Genomic DNA, 16,471 nt, shown 5'->3' with positions numbered 1-16,471 from the left:
TTAACTATCTAAGACAGACAGTTTCCTGTTTATCTCCATCCTGAATTCCCTTCAGGGCACACCATGGAGGGGTGGGCTGAGTGGGCAGCCAGCAGTTGCTCTGGCTGATGGCCTGATGGCAGGCAACATTCATTGTTTACTGGAACGGCAGGTAACATTCTTTGTTTATTGGAATTATACGCAACATTCCCTTTTCATAACACTTAGCACCTTGGTTTTTTTGGTGTGTGTTTTTTATAATTAATTAATTTGGCTGAATCAGGTTCCAGTTGCGTCATGCAGGATATGTTGTTGCAACGAAATGAGTCTTAGCCACTGGACTACCAGGAAAGTCCCTGTTTCTTTACTTTTGATAATGGTGTTCTTAGTGCTTAACATTGGAGAAGGCAATGGCACCCCACTCCAGTACTCTTGCCTGGAAAATCCCATGGACGGAGGAGCCTGGTAGGCTACAGACCATGGGGTCGAGAAGAGTCGGACATGACTGGGCGACTTCACTTTCACTTTTCCCTTTCATGCATTGGAGAAGGGAATGGCAACCCACTCCAGTGTTCTTGCCTGGAGAATCCCAGGGACCGGGGAGCCTGGTGGGCCGCCGTCTATGGGGTTGAAGAGAGTCAGACACGACTGAAGCGACTTAGCAGTAGCAGTAGCAGTGCTTAACATAATGTTGGGCTTTGAATAGGTATGTTAATAATAATAGTAACTTTTTAGCATAAACAAATGTACTAAATGTTTGAATTATCTTGGTTAATTCTTACAACAAGATAGGAGACAGAGGAAGAAAATTTAGAGATGCTATATAATTTACTCACAAACATGTAGCAAATAAGCCGCAAAGCCAAAATTGCACCCAGAATTCTGACCCTAGAAACTATCTTCTAATTTCCAATGAGTCCTACTGAACTTTAGCATCTGAAGTGCTTCCTAAAAATGCAGCTATTAGCATCAAACCAAACTTAATGAATTAGAATCTCAGAGGGTAGGGTTTTAGAAACTTTTTTTTTCCCCTTGGTTGCACCTCACAGGCATGTGGGATCTTAGTTTCCCAACCAGGGTTCAAAGCCTGCATTGGAAGCATGGACTTCCAATGGACTTCCACTGGACTGCCAGGGAAGTCCTGGAAACCTGCATTTTTAAACAAGCCCTCCAGATGATGGTCATGCACCCTGAGGTTTAGGACCACTCTGTGGTAAGAACAAGTGACAAGATGGGTCCTCTTTTGTTAGTACTACTTTGCCCCATACCTTGCAAATTCCCAGACCCCTAAGCTCTAAAAATGCCCATTCTTTTTTTTTTTTCCATTCTCTCTTTTTAATTAATTTTTATTGGAGTGTGAAAGTGAAAGTCGCTCAGTCCTGTTCTACTCTTTGCTTGATCCCGTGGACTATACAGTCCATGGAATTCTCCAGGCCAGAACACTGGAGTGGGGACCCTTTCCCTCCTGCTTTACAATGTTGTGTTAGTTTCTATTGGACAGCAAAGAGAATCAGCTATACGTATACATATATACCCTCTTTTTGGATTTCCTTCTCACTTAGGTCACCACAGAGCACTGAGTTCCTTAAGCTATACAGTAGGTTCTCATTCAGATCAGATCAGATCAGATCAGTCGCTCAGTCGTGTCCGACTCTTTGCGACCCCATGAATCGCAACACACCAGGCCTCCCTGTCCATTACCAACTCCTGGAGTTCACTGAGACTCACATCCATCAAGTCAGTGATGCCATCCAGCCATCTCATCCTCTGTCGTCCCCTTCTCCTCCTGCCCCCAATCTGTCCCAGCATCAGAGTCTTTTCCAATGAGTCAACTCTTTGCATGAGGTGGCCAAAGTACTGGAGTTTCAGCTTTAGCATCATTCCTTCCAAAGAAATCCCAGGGCTGATCTCCTTCAGAATGGACTGGTTGGATCTCCTTGCAGTCCGAGGGACCCTCAAGAGTCTTCTCCAACACCACAGTTCAAAAGCAGCAATTCTTCGGCGCTCAGCCTTCTTCACAGTCCAACTCTCACATCCATACATGACCACAGGAAAAACCATAGCCTTGACTAGACGGACCTTTGTTAACCTATTTCATACATAGTATCAGTAGTGTATTAAATACCCATTCTCTTGAACTTCCTGCCCTTATAATGATAATAAGGTCAATTTAACACTGTGTTACATGAAAGAAGAAATCTCAGACTCTTCTGAGTCCAGCAGAAAGCCTAAAAAAAAAAACAAACCAAAAAAACCCACCTTGACAAACCCTACCATCAGTATTCTCCCACCCTCCACTACTTCTAGTCTGGTTTTAACCTTATCAAGAGGATGCCCGCTTCAGGGACATCAGGCCTTGTTATCCAGTTCAAGCAAGTTCTGGAGCCAGCCAGCCTTAAGATTTGGCTCCTCTGCTGAGCAAACCAATCAGGACCTCTCTCCCCCTCACCACCTCCCCCAACCCCCATTCCAGCTACTTAAAACCGACCCAGGTTTACAGGTTAGTTCTTCAGCTTCCTTCCTGGGGGGAGGGGAGGCAGGGATCGTCCAAACTGATGGAGACCTGGGGTTGAGCCACCTTGTTCCTGAGAACCAGGCTGGGGCCAAAGACATCCCCGGGGCTGAGGAATGTTCATCTTGGCAGGCGTGGCTTAAGTTTGGGGTGGCCAGATAAAATACAGGATGCTCAGTTATGTCCCAAATATTGCACAGGACAGACTTACTCTAAAAAAGTAGTTGGTGTTTATCTGAAATTCAACCTTAACTAGGCGTCCTGGTTTTATTTACAAAATCTAGCAGTCTATTTGGGCCACAAGCCCCCAGGCCCTTCGTAGGAGCGTTCCACCGTTGGTACTGTGTACACAAACATCTTAAGCATCTGGTTAGAAGGAACGCTAAGGAGAGGACCTGGGAGGACTGGGGTCTGTAATAGGGAAGATTGTGGGAGCGTGCAGGGGTAATTCTGTTACCTTTTAATTATCAGAGAATGGAGGTTTGACGGAGGAACTCGTAGTTTCAGTACTCCTTACCTCCCTCACTGTCCCCAAATGTGTGGCCGGACCGCGGTCCTAGCTTAGGAGGGGTTCAGAGACAGCTCACGTGTCCCAGCCGGCCCAGCCTGAGTCCTGCGACCCCGCCTCCCCGGCCGCGGCGCTGGCCACGCCCCACTTTGTTATCCGACGCTTTTCTCGGTCAGCTGGTGCTGGCGTCAGGTGGAGGGATGGGCTGGCTCAGCTCGACCCGGCAGGGCTTGTTTACTATGGCCGATGATCTGGAGCAGCAGTGAGTTAACCTTGTCTCTTTTCTCTCTCTCCTTCTCTCTCTCGGGGCCGTGAACCTGGGACTGTCTGTGGCTGAGGAACAGTTTTAGACATCTTCCCGCCTTTCCTTTTCAGGTCGGCTTCCGGGGAGGGCTGGGGGCTGCGTTTGCTTGCTTGCTTTTGCCCAGGAGTTGCGGCCGCGGAGCCTAGGGAGTGATGGAAGATAACGCTTGCCTGCAGCCCAGCGATTCTTACTTTCCACTTTAGTCTCGGCGATTATTCCTCGCTCCCCTCTAAAGCCTGCGCCCTGGGATTAGATTTAGTGATGATGTCTCAGATCCCTCAAAGCAAGCGTGTGTGGACGCGGGTGCGGGGGTAGCAGCCAGGTCTGCGGCTAGTCTGCGTTTGCTCCCCGACGCGAGTCGGAGGTGTGGGAAGAGCATCGCTTAGCCCCGCAACGCGAAGGCTTGGAAAGCGGAGAGAGGGCTCCCCTGGGCTGGGATTGGTCTGGGTTAATAGGCTTGCAAGTTCCTTTAGCTTTCGCCCGGCGAGACGCTTAGTCGCCAGCAATCCTAGTTGATAGTTTTTAATCATCATTAACAATCTCCTTAATGCTATGGTTTCAGAATTAGAGCTTTTGGATTTTGTTACCGCGATCTCAATGACATCAAGTTTGGGATGCCACCTGTAGGTGGTGTGGCAAGCAGTTCACCGTCTGATAGGAACAAGGAAAAGTTGCTAGGAGAATGACTCAGCTTCCACCCAAGCCCGGGTTATACCAGAACTGGGCCTTTCCTGAATCCCGTGTTCCCCCCATTTTGGAGCTGCTTGCAAAACTAATAACGTTATGACAGTAATAGCTTCCCAGGCTTGAAGGAATTGCCAAGGAGAGTGGTACTTTCCAAAATGATGCTTTCAAGAGGAAATTTACAATACCTACAATGACTTAGGGAAACACAGAATATTAGAGTTGATATTCAGTCAGTGCAGTTTCTTTCTACAAATGAAGAATCCAGTGTCCAAAGAAGTTAGACCCCAATATCACAGAGGTCTAGAACAGGGTTCTTACAGCACAGAAGCTCTTCCGGCTCACCCACCATCAGGGTAAAGATCCTAGAGGGATGAGGCCACCCTAGTCAGGCTAAGCTTGTGGCTAAGGGACCACTTTGCTTCTTGCCTCAGTTTCCCACCCCAGGCCTCCGCATCTCCCCAGGGGTACTGAGCAATAGTGTGCCAGGTGCTACTTCCAGCACTTTACTGGTAACATTTTCAGTGAAGAAGAGAGGCGGGGTATCTGAAGATCTCTGCAGAGCAGCCCATGATGCTGTTGTTCCTTGGGACAGCATCTCTCCTGAGTGCTGCTTTGGGCAGATACGAGGCCATGTGGGGTCCAGATGACATGTTCTGACTTGTCACAGTCTCTGTAGGATGGAGAGAAAGTTTGTCTCCTAAGACCAGCAACATTCTATGGTCTTGGTGCCCGCACTTCAAGCCTGTAAGGAATTCCAGTGGATCATTTGAAGGGTTCTGAGTCTTCATAGGATTGAGACCAACAGTTCTCATCTGGCTAAAGCCATTGATGGACCAGTTTCAGCTGTAGCTCCAGTAATTCAAACCTCTTAAGATTTGAGTAACTGAGATTTGCTACTTGAAAAGCACAGAATATGGATAGTTTATGATTTGGCCAGGGGAAAGAACATTTACTGAGAGTGTGTATTATGCTAGGCATTATTCTGTGCTTTAATTTATTTGATCTTTATGACAACTCTATGAAGTAGATACTATTATTACCTCCCTTTTAAAGATGAGGAAACTCTGACAGAGAAAGGCTAAATAATGTGCTAAGGGCACATTGCTGGTGAGTAGTGATGCCAGGATTAGAACTCTGACCTTTGGCTTTAGGTCACATGTTCTTTCAGAAAGCAGGCAAGTGTAAAACTAGTTGTATATTGAGTATCCATGTGTGGCCTTAAAAAGCTGAGGCTGGAATGTCCAGAGGAAACACAAGGAGAAACCTGGATTTGACTTTATTTTTTTTGGCCTTGTTTCTCAGCAGTGAAAGCACAGAGTCCTAACCACTGGACCACCAGGGAATACCTGAAACCTGGATTTGAGATCCAGGTCCTGGTTCTGCTTCTTTTTCTTTAACTAGATGTATGGCCTCTTGGGGCATCACTTTGCTCATCTGTTAAATTAAGAGGCTGGACTAGATTTCTACGGAAGTAGCCTAATCTAAAATTCTGCAGTTCAAATGATGCAGCCCAGTGTGTAGCGAGAGGGGATTAGTAGTAGTTGCCCTCACTCCTTCACAGAATGCCCCTGCTTGACTATTCTGATGTATACAGGCCCTTCCTATAGCTGGTAATGTCCATCCTGAAATCCACTTCAGCCAGGCAGAGTTCAAGAAAAGAAAAATATGGGATGGAAGAGGAATAACAAAAGCGATTCATTGAGCATCTGTTTTATCCCGGGCACCTTATGAGATTCCTTTCATATCTGGATGCTCAAAGACAGATTATTTATCAGGCCAACACCACTCTGCTCATAAATGACATTACTATGACGTAACTCTAGGGTTTTTAAAACATTACTCTAATACTGGTACGTTCAACCTGTACCCTGCAATGACTTAAAGTCCCCTGGCTGTAAAGTAGAAAACAAGATAGGTTATCTTACCTGTTTTACTGCAAGCCATTGGTGGCGAAATTTCTACTCATTTTATAATCTGGAAACAAGGCCAGAGGCAACATGTGTCCTATCAGGGAATCAAAACTGAGCTTGAACCCAGGTCTCCCTCCTCTTACTCCCTGCCTATCCCAACACATCATTCAAGGCTGGATTGATTGCCTGAGAGCCCCACTGGCCACTGACACAGTGCTCTGGACTCCCAGGGGCTGGGAAGCAGGCATACACCAACCCTGGTACTCTGCCAGGAGGGCAAGTGGCATGGGAATTTGTCCTACTCTAAAGGAACATACAGTCCTAGGGATGGCAAAGGAAAACTGAAACATTAGTTAAAAGTTGGGTTTTTTTCCCCTCCTTGTAACCTCCTTGAACATTATAATAACCAATAACAAAGGGGAGTTGTAAAGCTCAAATGAGATAAAAAATGTGAAAGAGCTTTATAAACTGTAAAGTGCTGTACACATAGTATTCTGAGTATCTGTTGCAACAAAGGGTATGTTGTTGCTAATAACCATTTACCAGAGAAGAATAACAGTGTATCAGGCAGCCATGGAATTGCTGACTGCCACAGGGGCAGGTTTCCTGAGCCTGGGAAACACCCTGCACCCTGATAACTCTTTTGTAACTGCCAGCAAGACTGGGGGTATCAATGTTTGCAATATTGCTAGTGAATGTTTCTGTGTGTTCCTGTCCCAGGCCTCAAGGCTGGCTGAGCAGCTGGCTGCCCACTTGGCGCCCCACTTCCATGTCTCAACTGAAGAATGTAGAAGCCAGGATCCTCCAGTGTAAGTAGAAGGTGGCTTGTGCCACCTCCTTCAGGAGCCCCAGGATACAGGGTCTTCCCAGAGCCTGGCCCACTAAGCCCACTGATTCCTGGTCGACAATGCTCAATGTGGAAGGAAGGGATGTCCGTGATTGGAGGGAGGCAATTTGGGCAGAGGATGCACATTCTGTGATAGCAGTTCCTTAACATCTCCTGCCCTGTCCATCAGAACAGAAACTCTCCAGCAGAAACCATTCTGCCACATCCCACAACTTCACCTCAAACCCTGTACCAGCTATTAACACACAATGTGTGCAAATACACATTCACTTCTTCCTTCTCTTATTCTTTTTCCATTTCTCCCTTTCTCATCAGACAAACACTTAGATTTACCACCTTCCTAGCCAAGGACCAGCAATCCTATATTCTCTAATAATACTGTTCCTTGTATTCTACCCAATAAGCCACCCTTCCCCTTCATCCAGTTACCAGAGTAGTTGGGGATTCCCACTGGCCAGCTCTCCTAGGCAATGTTCTGTGGGGTCAGGGCATCCCCCTAGGAGCACCAGCAGCCACCAGCTCAAACAAGACCCTTGGGCCCCATCTTCCCATATTTCTCATATGATCTTTCTTGCCCTGCACCTATTGCCCTAGCCGTGGCTACTCTCTCTCTTATGGGCCTGAGTAAGTACAGCCACAGAACAGTCAGTTTTCAAGCCTTTGTCTGAAATCCATGTGACTTACCTCAGGTAGCTCTGTTGTGTGACTGTCTTCACGCCAGCAGAGCAAACACTGCCCACCTTCATCTTTCCCTAAGAAGGACCTGGCTTGACCCTCCCAGATACCCTCAGTGAGGACACACTCTCCCTCCGTCAAGCCCCAGGCATATACAGGTACAAGAGTGATGAATGCCAGAGATCTGTGGGGTCACTTCTACCCTGGACCCAAAGGGAGCCCAAGGAATACAATGGCCCCTCTTAACGCCTACGGATATCTACAAGGATCTTCCCTTCAAATGGTAGAGAATCTGCTTGCAACGCAGGAGACCTGGGTTTGATCCCTGCATCAGGAGGATCCTCTGGAGAAGGGTATGGCAATCCACTCCAGTATTTTTGCCTGGAGAATCCAATGACAGAGGAGCCTGGCAGGCTACAGTTCGTGAGGTGGCAAAGAGTCAGACACAACTGAGCAATTAAGACTACTAACACTAGACATCTACAAATTGTACTTGGAGTTGAACTCTTAGGCTGTATGATCAGAGAGTTGTAAAAGGAAAGGTGAGAGAGGCCAGGAAGGGTTTGGGGATGAGAGAGGGCTGAAAAGTGAGGGTCCAAGCAAAAAGATCATGCGGTCAGCACACAGTCTTATCCTCTGCCCTGGACCCCCTCTCCCCAGGCCTCCAGAACAAGTTCCTGGCTCGATATGTGTCCCTCCCAAACCAGAACAAGATCTGGACAGTGACAGTGAGCCCTGAGCTCAGGGACCGCACCCCACTGGTGATGGTGCACGGCTTCGGGGGCGGCGTGGGCCTCTGGATCCTCAACATGGATTCACTGAGCACCCGCCGCACATTGCACACCTTCGATCTGCTAGGCTTCGGGCGAAGCTCGAGGCCAACGTTCCCCAGGGATCCAGAGGGGGCCGAGGACGAGTTTGTGACCTCAATAGAGACGTGGCGGGAGAGCATGGGAATCCCCAGTATGATCCTCCTGGGGCACAGTCTGGGAGGATTCCTGGCCACTTCCTACTCGATCAAGTACCCTGACAGGTAAGGAGGAGCCACCTGTCTCCATCACAATAGTGCCTTGCTGGGAATCTTCCATTACTCATTTCCAGTTGTTCTCTTCCTGGGCAACTTAGGGCTATGGTACCTTCAAGCAAAGAAAACTTGTCTTCTCCCTTTCCCTCCTTTAGAGTTAAACACCTCATCCTGGTGGACCCGTGGGGCTTTCCCCTCCGACCAGCTGACCCCAGTCAGGTCCGTGCACCCCCGACCTGGGTCAAGGCTGTGGCCTCTGTCCTAGGGCGTTCCAATCCACTGGCTGTTCTTCGAGTCGCTGGGCCCTGGGGTGAGTAGCCTGCAGATAGAGAAACTGTCTCCTCCAACCACAGCTGTCCCATTCTAGAAGCCCCCCTGCGTCTGGACGCTCACCATCCCCTTTTGTTCATGAAAAGTGGGAATAAGCCTAGCGTTATTATTTAAAGCTGTTAATCTGGACCAAATGTCTTGGTCGGCAGTTTCAGAAGGTTTTTTTTCCCCCCTTCATCTGCCCGGAAAAAGTTTTTCTATTCAAGAGACAGATGGAGCAGAACTTCTACTCTGTGTCCCCAGAGAGAGAGAAAGGGGTTTCGAGATGACTCTTCCTCTACTGAGTTTTTATGCTACATGTGTGGGTTTGTGGCAGCTGTTGGTGTTTCAACATGGTCACTATGGATCCCATCTCTGCAACTCACGCAGCATCTGTTGCCAGGAGAGGTCAGAACCAGAGCCTCCAGCATCACCTACAGAGGCAGGCAAGCCCTTCTACACCATGCCCTGCCCTAGTCAGACACCACATCACCACTTAGTAGCTGTTAGCAAATCCTGTGAGTGAAGGGAGGAAGGAGGCAGGGCAGCCAGAGTGCATAAATTTAGTAGGCCCCAGCCTTCTGACCTCACACTACTGGCACCTTCCTGTCTGGAGAGGAGCCTTTTAAGGAAGTAAAAGCAGCTTCCCTTTATGGTAAAGGTGGGCGACGCTCTATCTTGCACTGATGGCTTATATATACATGGTAATGTTCAGCAGCCAATTATTAGGGGTTAACTGCTAGTGGCTGAATAAGAGTTGTCTCTCTAGGCCCTTCAAGAGAAACAGAATGGCTCTGGGTAAAAGAGAAAAGCGAGCATATGAGCAAAAGGTAGGAGTCTGGGGAGAAAGGAAGGAAAACAAGAGACACAGGTGCCAAGGGTACTAAACGGGCAGAGGACTGGTCTTCTTAGGGTGCCCAGCACTGTGCACTCCAGCAGACCTTCCCTAATCCTCCAGGCAGGAGCCCTGTTCTAATCACTGTCCCCATTTCTGGACTTGCCTCTGGCCAGGGCCACGCATAGTCATCAGAGCTAGTATGGTAGGGGCAGGTGGCTGGCAGCCATGGAGGAGGGCGAGTGCCCAGGGGATCCTGCCACACCTCCCTCTCACCCCTCCGCACACAGAGAGAGCAGACCGGAAGGGAGAGAGAGGCCAGGAGACTAGGCCCAATTTTTACAGTGTGTTTCAAGTGCCCTACTGCTTGTGTATGGACTATTTAAAGAAAGGTGAAAGGAACAGATTTCTCTAAAACTGCCCTGAGTCTGAGATGCCAGTGTTAGGTTTGCCTCATCACTTGTATTCTGTTACAGGCCTGAACCTGAGAGGGCTCTTGGTTCCATCCACTACCCTCAGAAGATTAAAAGGCCACATGGTCTCAGGGAGAAAGAACATAGCTCAGACCATAAAAGCAAAGCATCTCAACCATGGACTCTTGTGGGGTTTGTGATCCTTGGAGGAAAGGATCTTGGGATTTCATTGAGCTGCAAGTAATCCAGTTCCTCAGTGACCTTAGACTGTCCAAATTCTTTGGCAACTAACTGACTCTCGTTTGAGGTTACCTGGAGCTTCCCAAAAGACTTAACATGCTCTGTGACTATAACCTTAAGTGTACAAAGCAAACAAACCCTTAAGAGAAATAACGTTTGGTTAAAGTTGTTAAAACAATGACAGGGGTCTTTCCTCCCCACTCAAACTGGCTCCCCCACGTTCTGTTCTCTCCCAGGGCCCGGCCTGGTACAGCGATTCCGACCGGACTTCAAGCGCAAGTTTGCAGACTTCTTTGATGATGATACTATATCAGAGTATATCTACCACTGCAATGCACAGAATCCCAGGTGAGGGCAGCTCTGGGAGTCAGCTCAGCGTCGATGGGTTTGGAGCGAAAACTCCAGAACTATCCCAGGATCAGTCTGTGCTGTATTTTTTTTCTTCCACAGAGCTCTCATCCAGTTAGGGAAACATAGGCGTTAGCAGGCTTGCTTATTTCCAGAGACTTCCCCAGGGATAGGCAAAAAGGGATGGAGAAGATAATAGATTAATTAAACATACCACCTGTCTCTATAGAGGAAGACCCTTACTCTTTCCTGGAGGTAAGCAGTTAGCCTGACAGGCAAAGAGTCTGGAAAACACTTGCAAAGATCTTTTTTTTTTTTTTTTTTGAACTGAAGAAGTATTATGAACATGGTATTGTTGTAAAGGAAAAGAAAGAAAAGAAAGGAAGCAAGTCCTCTCCTGTCCCAGACCTGTAATTCCCTCATTTTCTTGTTATTTTCTGTCTGAGATATCATGTGATATTGCTTCAGAGAACCTCCTTGTATATCTTCCTTGGCACATGTGTGACTGTACCTCTAGGCTATAGTCCTACAAATAGAATTGCTGATGGAAAGATTATATATTTTAAAACATTATGTTTGTGCACCTTGAAATATTTACTGTTAGGATAGGAATGCCTTTTCTGTCTTTTGGAGAATTGAGGATGTCCCCAGAATCTGAACAAGTTTATGTTTGTGACAACTCAGACAGTGGGCCCCTGGCCCGTATCCTGTGATCCGCAGTCTTGGCAGCCACCAGCCAGGGTGGAGTCAGGGAGGTAATCTTCCCTTGGGCAGTGCCATGTGAGCTGCTGATACCATGAGGCACCACCTCTGTGGGGAGTTCACCCCAAGCTGCTAGGAGGCATCGCAGACGAGCCAAGATCACTGGGAGCAGCAGCACTGCCCTGCCTCATTTCAGGCCTGTTCAGCCTGAAGCTGTGAAGCAACTGGGACTTTGCATTCCAGTAGCACTGTCTGAGCATTAACCTCAAATTCAGACTGCTTTCAGGCAGCGTGGGAACTGTCCATCTAGCGTTCCTCAGAAGCTCAACTGATGGAAAGGCCCTGCTTAAACAGCAGTCTAGAAACTCAGTTCAACAGTCAAATCAGCTTTCTGCTCGTGATCCCTCTCAACTGGGCTCGGTGCCAGTCTCATACCCCCTGAGGCCTTGCAGGCCCACCCCTAGTCCTTCCCCAGAGTGTTCCCCAGTCTCAGTCCTACTTCAGTATAATGAATGGCCTCCCATCTAAACCACAGAGTATGTAGTCACACAACTCACTTAGGTCCTGGAAGAAGCAGAGATGATATTGGTGATAACCCGCCGCTTCCCCCAAACACCGTCACTCAATTTTATAAGCCCCTGAGTCTTTTTGAGTTGTAATCTTGAGTTCATGGTAACTGTTACCATTCCCTTGGAAAACATAATTTAGCAAAAGAATAATTATTTTGGGGGTGGGATACTTATTTCGCTTCACTAAACTTAGGGGCTTTGTACATATTTTCATTTTCCCCATAATGACCTCAAAAAGTGGGTATAATTTCTCTCCAGTTTGTAGATGAGAGAACTAAGGTGTGTTCTGGTTCCACAACTTGCTAAGAAAGTAGAACCAGGATTTGAAGGTATGTCTCTCTGACTCCAGAGTCCATGACTGTCCCACTGTGCTGCAGTGTCTTAGAAAAGGACTCTGTTCCTGGTGACCTGTGCAGAACTCAGGCTCCCCTTCATCTCAGGGATGCTAAGGAGACTGGGAACATAACCCCTGAACAGACCAAGCCTGCTGGGTGCCAGTCTCCCCAACCTTCCCTGCTTCCCACAGCAGTGACAGAGCCGTCCGAACAGCTGGCTTCCCCTCCAGCCTTGCAGACCCCTCCCGACACGGCCTCTGAAAGCTCTCCCTCAGGAAATGACCAGGGAGCAAAGTAGATTAGATTGGCCGTCCTTGCTTCTCAGGTAGCACAAACTCCCCCTGGGTCCTCGCAAGCCTGACGTCTCATTCCCCAGGCTCCTCCGTTAACCCTCTGTGCCTCTGTAGGCCTTACCCGTCAGAGCCCACTTCAAGGAGCCCTTCGACCCTCTCGCCCCAGCCAGCCAACTCCCTAGTCTGTGTTCTCCTAGAACTCCACTACACTTTCATAATTCTTGGGAAATCTGAAGTTAAGTTAATCCTGTAATTCATTATGTAATGCCTGAAGGATGAGGAAAATGGGAACTCCGGGAGGGCAGGCACTGCGTGTGTCTTGTTCGTATGTGCCCACCCTCCACCCAGGCTGCCACATCAATAGCTGTTAAATACATATTATTCTGTATGTAATACAGGTTAATATGGCACTCCTCAGTGCCAAGGGGTTTTCACAAGTGTGTCCCTCCTACCTCATCTCTGTGCGGACCCTCTGGAGATTCAGTCCTGTCTTGTAATCTTCCTAATATTTAATGAGCCTAGTGCTGGGCTTGGAGGTAAACAAAAAGAGGCCAAAGATGCTGCCCCAGCCTCCGATGACCCGCAGATTGACATTTTATGCTGTGGCATTTACTCATCGCCTCACCCTGTTTTGCTTTTCCAGTGGGGAGACGGCATTCAAAGCCATGATGGAGTCCTTTGGCTGGGCCCGGCGCCCCATGTTAGAGCGAATTCACTTGATTCGAAAAGATGTGCCCATCACCATGATCTATGGGGCCAACACCTGGATAGACACCAGCACGGGAAAAAAGGTGAAGCTGCAGCGGCCGGATTCCTACGTCCGAGATTTGGTACGTTGCCACCAGGGGAGACAGACTGAGGTGGAAATCTTGCAACATGCAGCACGTGTTGATATGACTCAGTGTAGCTAAGAGACCAGGTAGCGAAGGGTGATGGGAGAGTCAGGGAGAAAGAGTGGAAAGGTTGAGATAGGGTCATGAATTTGAAAGGGTTGGCTCTCTGTAATATCATAATTCAGGGTTCCTTGCCTCTGTGTAGCCAGTCAAGCTAAAAGGCAGGTTCTTGTCCAGTAGTCAGGCATAGGGAGCATGCTGCCCTCTTCCCCTGTAATTCTCACTCCAAATCAGAGCTGGGTACAATAGAGGCTGCCAAGAAGCCTTCCCACCATTCTCCTGCCTCCACCTTCATTTGCTAAGGAGTGTGCTTACTTATGGCTACCCACTCCAGTATTCTTGCCTGGAGAAGTCCATGGACAGAGGGGCTGAAGAATTTTCACTTCGTGCTTACTTAGACTGGTGCCTCACGGGTCCTGGGTATCGAACCTGTGGATGCCATGAGCATGGTGGGACTAGTGTGGAAGGAAAGATACAATCAGGGACCATAGGAGAAGTAAGGATGAGACATTGGGATTCACTGGTTGCCACTGGGAAGTGCAAGATATGGGGAGAAAGGTGGACAGTTGTCTTAGAAAAAATAAGTGCTTATGGCAGCAGGCGAGCAGGTTTACAAGAAAAAGAAATGGTGTGGCTGCTTTCCAGTGCCTAGAATAAAGGGCCATCCTGCCCCTGGCGGGGTCCTCCCTCCATAGGAGATCGAGGGTGCCTCGCACCACGTGTACGCAGACCAGCCGCACATCTTCAACGCGGTGGTGGAGGAGATCTGCGACTCAGTCGATTGAGCTGCTCTTCCTGGAGGACGTGGAGAAAGCCAGAGAGTTGCTCTCACCTTCCTGTCTCCTTACTTACCCCTCTGTCCTTTCCTCACCGACTAACATGTGCCAGCCAGGTGGAGTCTTGGGCTGTCCCCAGGGCAGGACCACAGAAGAACAAAGAGCACTATGACCCCACACTGAAGGCTGGAGGCAAAAGCTGCTAGAGGCCTTGCACTCCCCACCCCGGGAGAGCGTAAAGGGTTGTAGAGTGCCACCCCATTCTCTCCATGCCGGCGTCACCAGGCGGTGGTTGTGAGGGGACTGCACCAAGCCACGCCCCCTGTGCCAAGGGAGGGCAGCTGCTCCTCCTGCACAAAGGAGAGGCTCTTAACAGCCTGCCCAGGTCTGGAGTGTGTCTGCAGGGGGGGGGAGGTTCCATGCAGGACATCTTCCTCCTCCATCACCCCTGGCCCCCCAGCCCATGCCAGTTCTGTTCAGGGGCTGGTTGGGGAGCTACCAAGAGCAGGTCCTGGAGCTCTCGTGACCTAAGAGGTCATATCCAAAGCTCTCATTAGCAGAGGAGGCAAAGGGCAGGGCATGGCTGGTCCATGGAGAAACAGCTCAGGGCTCCTGGCGGACTCTGTTTGCTAAGGTTTGAGGCAGGCATGAAGGTCACGGGGCTGGTCCTGGCCAAGGATAAGCCCACCTGGCCACACATTCCAGCCTCTTTGTACAAGGATTCTGTTTTCCTGCTGTGTCTCAGCCCTGGCTGCCTAAGCCCGGAACACTCAACTGCTTCCTTCCCTGCCCCTTCTTTCTCCCACTGGGAGGCCTCTGGCCTCCCTCTGTGCCTTGGGCCCTGAAGCCCCACCCACACAGTACTGAGAACAGTGACCCCTGATGGAGAGAAGGGAAGGCCCTTCAACCCCAAGCCGTGTCTGGATCCCCATTGTCTCTAGTATCTGCAGGGTTTTTTGCCTGCTCACGTGAACCTCTGCCCAGGATCCAGTGGGGAGCCTCCAGCCAGCAGTTAGTTCCCTGTCCTCATCAGCCACAGGATGGTTCTCATTGCCTGGCCCTCCATCCCTGCTGCCTGTCCTTCTGGTCTCCAGCTCATCTGTCCCCGACCTACCTGTCACTCTCTCCTGGGGACTGGTTCTGGGCAGTAGGCGGGGCCTGGCCCCAGAACTAGGGTAGCTCCCACCTACTTCTTCACTTTTGTAAAGCCAACCCTTTCACCAGAATAGTATTAACTCCTGGTGCTTTGTACTACTGGTCCAGCTGCCTTGGGCTCCTTTTCTATATTAATAAAGAAATGAATCAAAATCGCTCATGGTGATGATGTTTAATATTGCTCTGACAAGAGTGCTGGGGTGGTGCTGAATTCACAACCTCTCCTGTGATGTCTGAGTCAGAGGAGGGGCCCTGAGAGGTACCCATGCACAAGCCCCCCCACCTCCCATTTAGTGCATCATCTGCCCTCTGGACCCCGCCCAGTCTCCAGGTCAGCACAGGTCATCTCAGCCAACCACTTGAGAGGATAGATGAGGGGTGGGTGGGCCAAGCCCCAATTCACAAGAGAATTAGGCTGAACTGAGTGCTCCCTGCTGTCCATTAAATAGCCCTGTCATCTGAAGTTCACCTTGGCCTCTACCTGGTGTTAGCCACTCAGTGGTGTCCAGCTCATTCCAACCTCATAGACTGCACCCTGCCAGGCTCCTCTATCCATGGGATTCTCCAGGCAAGAATACTGGAGTGGGTTGCCATGCCCTTCTCCAGGTGATCTTCCAGGCCCAGGGATAGAACCCCGGTCTCCAGCATTACAGGCAGATTCTTTACCATCTGAGCCACCAGGGAAACCACTCATCCTCAACCTCAGTTCAAGTATTCCTTATGCATTATGCAGGGAAGCCTGCCACTGACCCCCTCCCAGACGAGACCTGCATCCCTTCTGGTGTCTCCGTGGCTTACTCAAATGCCCCTTTGTAAAACTTACACTTGTAGTCACTTGTTTCATGTCTGTCTTTCCTCCCCAGACCACAAGCTGCTGAAGCAATAAGGGGCATGTCTGGCACCTAGTTCTTGTTCAGTAAATGTTTATTTTGAATGAGCCAAGAGAAGTGAGGTGTGCCAAGTATCCAAACGTGTTCAAATCATTACCAGCAGTGCCTGCTGTGCTGGCTGACTCCAGCTAGGCACAGAATTCAGCATCTCAAAATGGCACTTAATACTGCATTTGCCATTATGAATGAATGAATAGACAAATTAGTAATCTGTATGTGATTTTATTACATAATGTAATTTGGGTATAATTACAAAGCTCAGGTCCA

General features: G+C 49.0%; 1 protein-coding gene across 2 annotated transcripts; it reads left to right on the top strand.

Moving 5' to 3' along the window:
• The first annotated feature begins 3,153 nt into the window (after window positions 1-3,153).
• ABHD4 (abhydrolase domain containing 4, N-acyl phospholipase B) lies at window positions 3,154-15,469 on the top strand. Of its 2 annotated transcripts, none has more exons than XM_061430501.1 (7): window positions 3,154-3,261; window positions 6,621-6,709; window positions 8,083-8,455; window positions 8,602-8,756; window positions 10,480-10,591; window positions 13,134-13,320; window positions 14,079-15,469. In XM_061430501.1, exons 1-7 carry the CDS (start codon window positions 3,200-3,202, stop codon window positions 14,166-14,168), a joined length of 1,068 nt encoding a protein of 355 aa, XP_061286485.1. In that variant the 5' UTR covers window positions 3,154-3,199; the 3' UTR covers window positions 14,169-15,469. The 2 variants fall into 2 exon arrangements, with proteins under 2 accessions (XP_061286485.1, XP_061286486.1); XM_061430502.1 differs by lacking the exon at window positions 3,154-3,261 and adding an exon at window positions 3,268-3,374.
• Window positions 15,470-16,471: the final 1,002 nt, after the last annotated feature.

The sequence above is a fragment of the Bos javanicus genome, chromosome 10 (genome assembly GCF_032452875.1).
Source record: "Bos javanicus breed banteng chromosome 10, ARS-OSU_banteng_1.0, whole genome shotgun sequence".
Classification (NCBI taxonomy): Eukaryota; Metazoa; Chordata; class Mammalia; order Artiodactyla; family Bovidae; genus Bos; species Bos javanicus.
This window is presented reverse-complemented; position numbering and strand designations above follow the sequence as displayed.